At 38.8% G+C, this 12,406-nt stretch overlaps 1 protein-coding gene across 1 annotated transcript in view; it reads left to right on the forward strand.

Moving 5' to 3' along the window:
- pld1b (phospholipase D1b) overlaps nt 1-12,406 on the forward strand; it is a gene marked incomplete at both ends in the record, with an annotated part of 31,668 nt that overhangs the window by 18,847 nt on the left and 415 nt on the right. The window contains 6 exons of the mRNA XM_079259676.1: nt 1,444-1,532; nt 3,422-3,535; nt 3,760-3,809; nt 6,051-6,185; nt 9,919-10,072; nt 10,962-11,079. Of these exons, the coding sequence (XP_079115802.1) occupies nt 1,444-1,532; nt 3,422-3,535; nt 3,760-3,809; nt 6,051-6,185; nt 9,919-10,072; nt 10,962-11,079 (660 nt within the window). The remainder of the gene's footprint in view (nt 1-1,443; nt 1,533-3,421; nt 3,536-3,759; nt 3,810-6,050; nt 6,186-9,918; nt 10,073-10,961; nt 11,080-12,406) is intronic.

The following is a 12,406-nucleotide window of genomic DNA, read 5'->3' on the forward strand; positions in this document are numbered from 1 at the left end:
AGTCTCCTATTTAATTTCATTTGGTGTATCCAGTTTGACCAACATAAGATGGTATCCTTGCATTGACTGGGTGATTTCCAAAGCACTATGAGCTGAAAACATATCTCAGCGTGGTTTGTTCTGTGTTTCCTTCACACATTTGAGGAGACTGCACAAACGTAGGATGAAAAAGAAGTGTCAGGCCTAAAAATCTATCCAAAGCAAATAAACAGTATTTAAAATGATGGCTCATCCTCAAATTGTCACTTTTTACACTTGCAGTTTAATGAACTTGTTCTCTTTATGCTCTTTTCAGTGCTGCACACTGTTTCCACTATTTATAATGCAATCCTGCATTAAAAGTATGGAAAACATAGAAACCAAGACGGATCATTTTTGGTTAAGACTCGTTTGATTTTTGCTTAAAGGGGTGCTATGATGGTATTTGGAGTTTTCTGAGCTTTCTACAGTGTTATGGTGTTGAATCCTCATCAGACATGTGAACAGCACTGTTTTTTATCACCTAAACGCATGTTTGAGTCTGAGTTTGAGTTCCAGCACGCTCTCTGTTCGGTTTCCATAGCAACGAAAAACGCGTAATTTTAGAGTTTTTTCTACTTGGAAATCCTTGTGACGTCCCGGAGGATAAGGTTCGGTGTTTGGTTACCTTCTACTGGTTAACAAGGGCATGTACAAATACATCAGGCGGGTGGAAAACGTGGGATAAAGTTATTTCCAACGATGGCTGGTGAGTTTACCAAAGAGAGACATCCTGCTGCATTCGTTGCTGTGGGTTGCTGTTTTCCACTTCGTTTTCAGGGTCTGATTCAGGTTCCAACATGTAGGGCTGTATGCTATGTGATGACATTGTATTTTGTTTTTTTATTGAGTTCATATCAGCCTAATCCTTCTGTTTATGAGATGTTACAATGACGGCGAAAGCAGGAACGGTGCGCGCTGCCGATGCAGTGCAGTGGCGGGAGGCGGGGCTTAATGCAGAAGAGTCTCAATCCACTCGTTTTGCCCACAGGCTGATCTGACAGCCTACGGAGAGGGTCGGTCTGAAGTAAATAAAGCCATTTGTGACAATAACTCCATCAATCCCAGCCCTTCTGGTCTCAGAAATAAAAATAAATTAGCCTGAAATGCACATAATAGTTCCACTTTAATATGACTGATTTGACTCACATGACAGATGAAGGCTCATAACTTAACAATATAACACAGAGCTTTACAACAAAGGTTGTTTCAGGTCTCTAGCTCGTTCCTGTCCAAAAAGTTATAAACTTTAGAAACTAGAAAGTGGAGCTTCACTTTTTCATAAATTCACAAGTTGCGCATCATTCACAGACATCACAGACTTTAAATTGAGCAGACTTGCTCCACTGTGGAGGTTGTGCACGTGATCTCAGAGCAGGATGTGTGAAAGTTACCGATCATGTTTCAATGTTGTTTGCTTCTCAGAATCAGTTCTTCATCAGCTGTGCAGACAACAAAACCGTTTTCAACAAGATAGGAGATGCTATTGCAGAGCGCATCATCAAAGCTTACAGGTAAAACACACACTAACAAAATAAAACCTTAATCATCACATAAACTCAAAACAAGTATGTGTCTGCTCTGTTTAGGCTTATGGTGAAATGATTAATCAGAAACACACATTTAGAGTTTATGTTGATATTAATCTGATATAATTATCTCTTAACCCTTTTAAGGCCAACCTACGAACAACTTGGGAGAAAAGTCACTTTTTTTTAATTGAAATCTTAATTTGACCTCTTAATAAAACATAAAAAGTAGTTTTTTTCATGTATTTCTAGCCATTTATTAACATGCAATTATTCCAAGTTACTGTGTTGTCTTCTGATCTTTGATACCCACCAGGGTGTAGGAGACCAGTATAGCAGGTTTTCTAAGTAAAGTTTCTACCATAATGTGATACAAAAAGTCTCAGAAACTGTATGTATTAAATATAATATTAATATAATATGGTATAATATATAATACGGCTTTATAGGGTTAAATCTCTTTCCTGTGATATTTTGTTGTCATGTTTTGCTGAAAACACGCTGCCATGGATACACGTAGCATGCACACCAACACAAAAGCCTGACCTGGTTTCTCTTTGCTGCTTCCAGCGCAGCCTTTATATTCTGCATTTCTTGGTTGACACAGTTGGGAGAAATATAACATTACAAAGAAGGTGTTGGCTCAAACAGGTGGTGTGATGGTGGGGGGACATTTTCTTGGCGCTCTTTTGGCTCCTTTGTACCAGCATGTCATGGTTTAACCAGCACAGCCTACCTGAGTCCTGCTGCTGACCATGTCCATCCCTTTCTGAGCACAGTGTAGCATCTTCTGATGGAAACTTCCAGCAGGATGATGCACCATGTCACAAAGCTCACATCATCTCCATCTGGTTTCTTGAACATGCACATGCTTGCTAGTACCCATCCGACCTGACACAAACAAGGCTATTTATGTGTATCGTCGGTCCCTGCAGATATCAGTTACTTCCCAGTCTCAACTGGCTGTTTTCTGCAGCCCAGCTCTTATTTTGTGTCCTTACTGACTGGGACTGTGTGGCAGACTGCATCAACAATGCTGTGTTGATAGTTTAGGTTCTATTTTTATCTGCATGCTCCTTTCTCACGTTTTGGCTCATAATCACAGATGACAAATGTCTGAAATCAGCAGATTATACAGATAAATCATAAGATCTGACGCAGCAAGATCAGTCCGTCTCACTCTCCATGTAAGCCTGGAGAAAAGAAAAGTCCAGACTGGAAGGGGAGCTTCGGGTTACTTGTCAAATTCAAGCAAATTCACCACGATAACTCTTGTGGACAGCAGCTTTTCTTTCCTTAGTCTTTATGTCTTTATGTGAGTGTATGTGCATATGTATATGTGTATGTGTGTATATATATATATATATATATATATATATATATGCAGATGTGTACAAGTATGTATGTGTACATGTCTATATTTATTTAATTATTTTTGCATTTAGTTATTTCTTTTCCATAAAAAAAAGGGAAAAAAAAGAAGAAAACTGACTATTTAAGGGATTATTTAAACAACTGCAAGGGGAAAAAAAAAAGATAATGATTGTAAATACATAAGCATCACTTCATCCTGCTCCTTTTCAGATGCTATAATAATATAATATAATTACTATCTATCTATCCATCTATCCATCTATCATCTGTCCATCTATCCATCTATCCATCCATCCATCCATCCATCCATCCATCTCTGCTGTAAAATATTGTTTTGCATCAGAATTAAATGAGCGAAGAGGGTTTCTCCTGTTAAATCGTGGCTAATCTGCTGGATCAGTCTGTTATGAGAAACACTTTATAAGCATCTAGAAAACTCATGGAAGCATGTATTTCCTGAGTCTTGTCCTGAATGATTAATCTGTTGTGTTTGTTTGCAGAGAAGGTAAAAAGTACCGTGTCTATGTGGTGACGCCTCTGCTGCCAGGCTTCGAAGGTGACATCAACACTGGAGGGGGCAGCGCCATCCAGGCTGTCATGCACTTCAACTACAGGTGTGTTTGTAGACGTGCAGCCATGTGATGAGAGCTCCTCCTCATGCGGTCTAAGTTTATCTGACTGAAGGAGGCAACATTAGCATCACACCTTAACTAACAACAGAGCTTGCAGCCTTCATTCTTGCGTAAACTCTTTTTCCTTCTCGTTTAAACACACTAAGACATAGAGTTTAGAAATGTAGACCTGCCGCTCATCCTCCCCTCTCTCTTTGTCCCTGCAGGACCATGAACAGAGGAGAGCACTCCATTATTTCCCAGCTCAAGCGAGAGAGTAAGTCAGAGCCGGTGGCGACACGACGAGCCTTTCTACAGTTTCCGTCTGCACTGTTTGAGCTGATGCAACGCGGAGCTGCATGATGAAGGATGTGAAAACCTAAACCAGAAATGTACATTTACACAAGCAGCTTTTGTTTTTATGACAGGTGCACTTATTTCTCTTTCTTCGTCTAGAAGACCGCAGGGAAATATTTTTTGTTAAACTTTAAATAATTGCATTACTTTCATATTGTCATTGCTTGAGGTGCATGAACCAGCAGCTCGCACACATTTCTACATCCAGGCTCAAAAACAGAGATGACAGCACCTTGTTTTGGTCTTATCTGTTCACGCAAGAGCTGCACAGACTTTGATCCTTTTTAGATGCTGCTAAAAGCCTTTTTTTCTGGTAGCTTTTAGTCTTAGTAGAGCAGGATAGCTCACAGTTCTTTTTTAACTTTAATTTTAAGTGTTATTGGTTACTTTACTTCAAACATATCGACAATTTACCAGGTTTAACTTTCTATATCTTGTACATTACATAATGTTAGAGAAATATCTGACATTCTATAGTGCTGAATAATATAACGATGATGATGTGACTTGCAGTTGTCACGTTTGTGGTGGAGGTAGGTGGTAAGGACCCAAATGTGGAGCCGGGAGCCAGAGATTCAAAGTGACAAAGTTTTAATACTGAACTGAAAGGCAGAGGACACAGGAGGCTAAACTGAACTGAACACATGCACATACACACACACACACAAGCTAACACAACCGACCAGCAATGAGAACAGAAACCAAGCGGTATAAATGCAGGAAAACCAAACAAGACACAGATGTGGTGAATGAACTTATTGGCTAAACAAGAAACAGGGAGGACCAGAACTAAAGATACAAAACACACATCATGACAGCAGCGTAAACAAACTTTATTAAGTGATGATTATTAAAAAGGGACTGAGTTCCACGCATCATCCAGACATGCTGGTTAGCTGTAGAAAATGTTAAAGTCTCAGTGGAATGCAGCCTTTCCTAATGTTTCTTTACTTTTCCCACCAAGTCCAAATACCTGCAATAAAAAAGTCTTGAGCTTGCCATATCTTGCACATGAATCGGTCTCTTGCATTATAGATATTAGACACGATATTGTGCGATGACATGAATTCAATATATGTCAGTGCAACTTGTTCTGCTTGTGCAGCTTTTCTGACAACTCAGGCTAAAAATATCTTTATTTTCAATGTTTTGGCATTAAACATTGCTGAAAATGCAGTTTGGAAGTTAACATGATACCCAAACATTCATCATCATCATGTAAATCCATAAAGATGCAGGTTATATGTGCATATCACATGAGAAGTAGGTTATGTAACATTTGGATTTATATAGATGAATATATTTTTGTTAGCATTCTCAGTTATTTTGTTTGTAATTATCTCATCTACCATATTCGATTTCATTAGTGAATACACTTTATGTATGGGAAATATCTGGTTTCATATCATCACAATACTGCTTGGTATGTAAAACCAAACAAACCAAATGTTTCCCGACTAAAAATCAACCAGATATTTTCTGTTTCAGAACAATTAAAAACCAGACTTTTACTTTTCATTTATAAATGAAAGTAAAACCAGCATGTTATCCATCTATCCATGGATGGATGGATAGATAGATGGATGGATGGATGGATACATAGATGGATGGATGGATACATAGATGGATGGATAGATAGATAGATAGATAGGTGAATAGATGGATGGATGGATACATAGATGGATCGATAGATAGATAGATAGGAGGATGGATGGATAGACGGGTTGATGGATGGATAGATAGATAGATAGGTGGATAGATAGATAGATAGATAGATAGATAGGAGGATAGATGGATGGGTGGATGGATAGACTGGTTGATGGATGGATGGATAGATAGATAGATAGGTGGATAGATGGATGGATGGATGGATACATACATGGATAGATAGATGGATAGATAGATAGATGGATAGATGGATGGGTGGATGGATAGATAGACGGGTGGATGGATGGATGGATAGGTAGATGGATAGATAGATGGATGGATGGATACATGGATTAATGGATAGATAGATAGATAAACATTAACATATTTAGCAGATTTTAGTATAAATGACCTGAAAATAGACTTGCTTTGAAATGAGTTAATGTGGGGCACAAAAAGCATAACCTCCACCCTGAAGCGAACCTCGAGTTTAACATCTAGTCTTTGTTTGCAGTGGGAGACCAGTGGATTAACTACATCTCCATCGCCGGTCTGAGGACTCACGCTGATCTGGAGGGGAGGCTGGTCACTGAACTCATCTACGTGCACAGCAAGATGCTCATCTCTGACGACAAAACTGTCATTATCGGTAAACGCCTCTTTATACCAGATGTGACAGAGTTGGAGCAGCTTTAATAAGTACCAAAATATCCTTCTGCTGCTGAACTCAACCTCTATAATAAGGAGCTAAAGGAGTCTGCCACACAGCCACGGTTTCATAGCTTGAGTTAAAGAATCTGAAGCATTATATATGTTGGAAAGAAAGGACTGATGCCCTGCGGAGGATTGTGGTGAGGCTGCGGCTCCACCGCTGCCACATGTGCTAAAAACACAGCAGTTCTCTCGGGACGGTGAAACAGATGCAAACTTCTTTCTAGTTTCTCCAGGACTAATGATTCCCATGTGTGTCTCCAGGAATATTTTCAGGCAGGGTCACTCAGTTAATGCTGCATTTTTCTAACAACTAAACACAATTAAAATAGATATAAAGACAAAAAAAGGGTCAAATTTAAGACAGTTATTTTCATTATAAATTAGAGAAACGAGATGAAACAAGAATAAAACTCATTTAAATCCAAATGTAATCACACTGAATCTAGCTGGTTTGTGAAGAAACTTTTTTTTTAAAATTATTTGAGATTTTGCTAGAAGAAAAGCACATAGTGCATTGAGAAATGTGACATGGACTGGACAGGGAAATGATATTAAAGCTATAGTAGGTAATTTTGCTGAGAGACACGTTTTTGTTTTTACTCTGGGTGAAGATGTTCCTCATCCTGATAGTAGTCTGTACATGTTATAATCATGAACAATAAGAAATATAGTTAGACCCCTCAGTTTACTGTAAATCTGTAAAAACTCTGACCAATCAAAACGTTTAGACCGAATTGAAGTTGTTCATTTCTTATATGTCGTAAGCTTCATCTATCGGCTCCCCTCCTCCCCCTCCAGCAGCGCATACCTGATAGCCACACCCTGCATATAAACAGCGTGTTAGGATGGAAATACAAAGTAGTGAAGAAGAAACTCGGGAGGAAAACATGGCTGAGAAAATGCAGAAAGATGTTTATTTGCCTCCTCCCGCTAAACAGCCGAGAAAGAGAAAATCGTTGGTGGAAAAAGCAGCGAACTAGAAAAACACTCGGAGAGTGCAAACCTCCGCCGAGGCCTTTAAACAGTTCCTGGATCCAAACGGTGATCCGAATCGGCACCAAAATTAAACCAGTTCTTCTTTTTCACATTTCCAACAACTCCTGAAAATTTAGTTAAAATCTGTGCTTAACTTTTTGAATTATCTTTTCTTTTTTTCCCTTTTTTTTCTTTTTTTTCCTTTTTTTCCCTTTTTTTTTTTTTTTTTTGAGTTATCTTAAACACGAACAGATAAATGCCGGTAAAAACATAACCTCCTTGGTGGAGGAAATACCTTGAATCACCCAAGGATCTAGAAACCAGAGGGGGAGGAGCCAAGACGGGGTGCTACTTCCAGATCTTGCTAGCTCCCCAACATTACCTACCCCAGCTGTAAAAAAAAAGGATCTTTAATGACTGCATTTGTAGACTTTTAACATGAATAGGATGTGTAGAAGGACTCATGTGACATCAAAGATCCTCTAAAGGAATTTGTTTCCTGACATATCAAGGATCTTTCTGTTCAGCTTCACTCTCAGAGCTCCCACAAACTTAACTATGCACCAAAGGTGTCTCAATGGTGGCACAGTTTGCACTTAAATGGAACAAATGGGTTAAAACCTCTCGTTACATTACCTGCTGGAACATTAACCAGAAATGAGCTTGTTGAGAAATGTGATCATTAATGCACTGAAATGACGTTTAGAGCTGCTTCAGCATCAAAACTTTTCACAGCATCAAGCAGGGAAGTAAAGCTGCGACCTGTTTAACCACAATAAATACGGATCCACATCGTGGACTTGAAATATAAATTCACAAGAACGTGACGAATTACAGCCTGAACGGAGACCAGACAGACCAAGGAGAAATATGGTCAGTTGGGGAGACATAAATTAGTGGTGTGAGAAATGGTGAGAAATCAGCCAGTATGCTGCTGAGCTGGGAAAGTAGAGCTATGGTACTTACAGTACATAAAGTATGCCATCACATATCTGTGTGTTATAAAACTAGAGATTCTGGGTTTCTACTGGCGTATTAAACGGGATATTAAACAAACCCAAATGACCAGGGATCAGCTGGTGGGTTATTAGACATATTACACTTTTATTAACATACCGTAGCGATGCTACATTTTACAGTGCTGTGTTAGAGTGTAAAATAAAAGATGAGAAAGTAAAGTTTTAAATGAGAAAGGAAGGCTAGAAGTCGACAGTTGTCTTTGTCGGTTGTATTTTATGATTGTTTGTTGTTAAAAATGATGATGTCTCACCTCTTCATCCATATAAAAATCATCCAGTCAGGGAACTTGTCTTTTTTCAGCTACTTTATTTTAAATAAAACAGGATTTGGAAAAGCTGGAGACAATCAATATCAATAACATGATGAATGATAATAAATACAGTAATGCATGAATAAATAATAATAGTACCAACAGATCAGGTTGGCAACATGTTTATTTGGATCAATCAGCAGTCTGAAATTTTTATAAGGCACCGATTGACAGGAGGACGTACAAGGTATATAACATTTGGACTTTTTAAGTAATTTTGTCCCAAAAATGAGAGGCCCCTAAACTCCATGGGCCCCTGGGCTTCAGCCAAGGTAAGCCCGTGCATGAAGGCTGCATTGCCCATATTCTGCAGTGTTGGAGCAGAAACGCTTCTACTTGTTGCATAAAATGACATCTTAAAGGGTGAAAAAACCTTTTAAAAGCACTCCTCTAAATGGCGACTTTTCCTCTGCTTGCTAAAGAAACATGAAGTACTTTCATTTTCCAAACCGCTTGCGATGGACTGGCAACCTGTCCAGGTGTACCCTGCCTCTCGCCTACTCATTCCTATAACCTCCGGCTTTCCCATGACCCTGAATTGGACCAAGAGGTTATAAAATACTGTGAGCTGTATATAGGAGCTTTCCCAAAGCAAATCCACAAACTATTACTCAAATACTTTGTGAAAAAGACAATAAATGTAAAGGAATTTGCTTATAATTTATTTCAATTCAATTCAATTCAGCTTTATTTGTATAGCGCCACTTCACAACAAAGTTGTCACAGGACACTTTACATACACATCATTTCGAGGCAATTCATACATATCCCTTTAATAGAAACCAACTGATTGCATCGAGTCATGACTTCGATCCAATCCCCCATCCTGAGCGTGCATGGGGGCGACAGTGGGAAGGAAAAAACTCCACTTTAACAGGAAGAAAGGGAGCTGGTTCCATAAGAGAGGAGCCTGATGGTTATTTGACACTTCTATGCTGTTAGCATCCTAAAGTGCTCAATGAAAAGGATGTAGCCGGTTTAAATGGCTGTTAGATAGCAGGCTAATAGTTACCAGCTATTAAACAGCCATGTTAGTTTATGGCTTGTTGTGAGAAGGTGGGACTGTTGTATATCTTGTCTTTCTTCTTTAGCCTTAAAGTGGTTCATCTGTGAAAGGAAATGTTTTGTTCTTACAAGAAAAGATCATTTTGAATTGTTTCTTGAAGTAATATGATTTCTTGGTGATAAACTGTTGCACCAACATTAATATCCTGCAAAATGAAGAGTTTGACTTCTCAGAGTTTAGATGAAGCAAACCAGTAGAAGGATTTTCTTCCATGTGGAAGCTGTGACTACCAGTCTGAAAGCAGCTGCTGGTGGTTCCTGTCCTCTGACAGCTGCTTTGTTCCTTATTTAACTTCAGGCTCTGCCAACATCAACGACCGCAGCATGCTGGGAAAGAGGGACAGCGAGGTGGCGGTGATCGTGGAGGACACGGAAATGGTGAACTCTGTGATGGACGGGCAGGTGTACCAGGCGGGAAAGTTCGCTCTGGCGCTGCGCCTCGAGTGCTTCAAGTACTGGACTCATTTTCCTTCATTTAAAATGCTTTAGTGATGAATGAGAAATGAACTTAGACTGATGATGAGAGCTAAACTTAACAAAGACAGTTAGGATATTAGAGTTTGGTCGCTGTAACAAAGCTTTTTGGGATTGGCACGGAAAATTCCAAACTGTGCTGCTCATCCCAAAAATGCTTTTCCTTACAAATGTGGCTCCATATGAACAATCCTTCCAGCCTTTAAGATTTATTGGCAATAAGTAACAACAACAAATAATAATCCAGCAAAGACTTGTTTATTTACTGTTTGTTTAATTTATCAGGATAAAGGAAAGATTAACATTTAATTTCATGCACTGTTGGGAATTTAATAGTCTTTATATAATTTATTAACCTCTCAAACTGGTTCAGTGGTGCTCCTGTTTAAACTGGTGACATTTTTAACTGTGTAAAATTCATATTAAAATATTTGAGGGACTTCAAAGTTTTTTATGAAACGCCTTAGTTGGACTTTTTAAAAATGGATTCAGCTTTTAATATAAATGTCCATCAGAGTCTATTTACTGGTCCAATGAGTCTACATGTATGTTCTTTCTGCTGTCATTCCTTCTACTGATCTATATAAAAATCTGTAGCTCTATTTACTTAGTTATTTTTATGATTGACTGTTTCTGCTGCTCCGGCAGTAGAAACTCTGTATTACAGTCATACAAAATAAATAAAGATATAAAATAAGAATCTAGAAAATCAAGGGGATCATCATACCAGTAATGCTCCCCTTGGCAAAGTAAATTTGCTCATCAGAAAACACCATCCAGACCATCATTCTGCTTGCTTAAACTCTGAACAATGATGAATTTGAAAAAAATTGAGCGTTTCTCCTCCTCACATGTGTCTTCCTCTAGGATGATCCTCGGTGCTAACGTCAATCCCTCCATTGATGTTTTGGATCCCATCAGCGATCGGTTCTACAAGGAGGTCTGGATGACCACCTGCAGCCGAAACGCCTCCATCTACCAGAGGGTAAGCTCAACGTTACAGCTTCATCGTGGTCTTTAACTTCAAATCAAATCAAACTTTATTTATAAAGCACTTTTCCTGCAAAATAAGGGCTCGTCTCACATACTCAAACATACACACACACACACACCAACACCCATTTGCCACACCGGTCTCATCATGCACACATCTAGTTATATGTTGCTGAGCACAGAGGAGCCGGGTAAGCAAACACCATCACAGGGTCCATATGCACCAGGAGCCGACCAGACCGCAGCAACACGGGCACCAGCTGGCCAACATGACACCCGGTGCAGAGGGCTCCCTCTGAGGAACACTGGAAAATATGCTAAAGTGATAAAATACATAAAGATAATAAAACATTTAGGACTTAAAATCAATTATAAAATAAAAATATTAAAATAGAATAAAATGTCCCTTAAAGGAATTATGTTAAAATTAATAAATGAAAAATTCACACTAAGACAATAAATACAAAGTAAAAGCCAAATTAAAGAGGTGATTTTTGAGCCAGCTCTTAAAAAAAACATTCAGGTGGACGTTGTTCTCTGACAGGAATCCATTTTTATCCTCTGCTGTTTTTATCTCTGTCGCTTCCAAAGCACAGCTGCTATCATGACATTCACGCAAACTAAGATCACGTCTGGGGAAAAATACACACAAACATCATTTATTCACACTCAGGATGTTTCAGATTTAGGTAATACACTCCTGCTGTTCACCTGTTTCTGCCTTTCTGACACTTCATAAACAGATGCTTAACGATTAACATTTATGTGCCTTAGTTTAATCTATCAGGAAATTACAGAAAATAAATCCCGTAGTTCCCATCAGGTGTTGAAATTGGAAACAACATATGACTTGTTACACTCACATATTATTCCTGAACAAAAACTGAATCACAATCAAATCCAGGAATGTCAGTCCAAGGTCAGACCATGCAACGCTCAGGGAACAAAAAAAAAAAGAACAACAGAGCAGTTTAGGTTTGTTAAGTTGTATCTGACTTATTGTACAATGTCCCTCTGACAGACCAGACCATGTTGGAGACAACCATATCAGCACTAACATCTCCCACTGTCAAGCACGGTGGTGGAGGGTTGGTGATATGGGTTTGTGTTGCAGCCCTAGATACCTTGTAGTGGATCATAAACTCCTAAAATGGAGTCAAACAGCAGGACAATGATCCAAAACACAGGAGCAAATCTGCAACAAAATGAAGAAAATGTTCCGGTTTAAGTCCAGACCTGAATCAGGTTGAGTCCAAAATGTAGTTCATTAGTTTAAAACACTGTTTCCGTCTTTCTACTTAGTTTTAGTTAATATATTC

Source organism: Telmatherina bonti (assembly GCF_933228915.1).
Source record: "Telmatherina bonti genome assembly, chromosome: 20".
NCBI lineage: Eukaryota > Metazoa > Chordata > Actinopteri > Atheriniformes > Telmatherinidae > Telmatherina > Telmatherina bonti.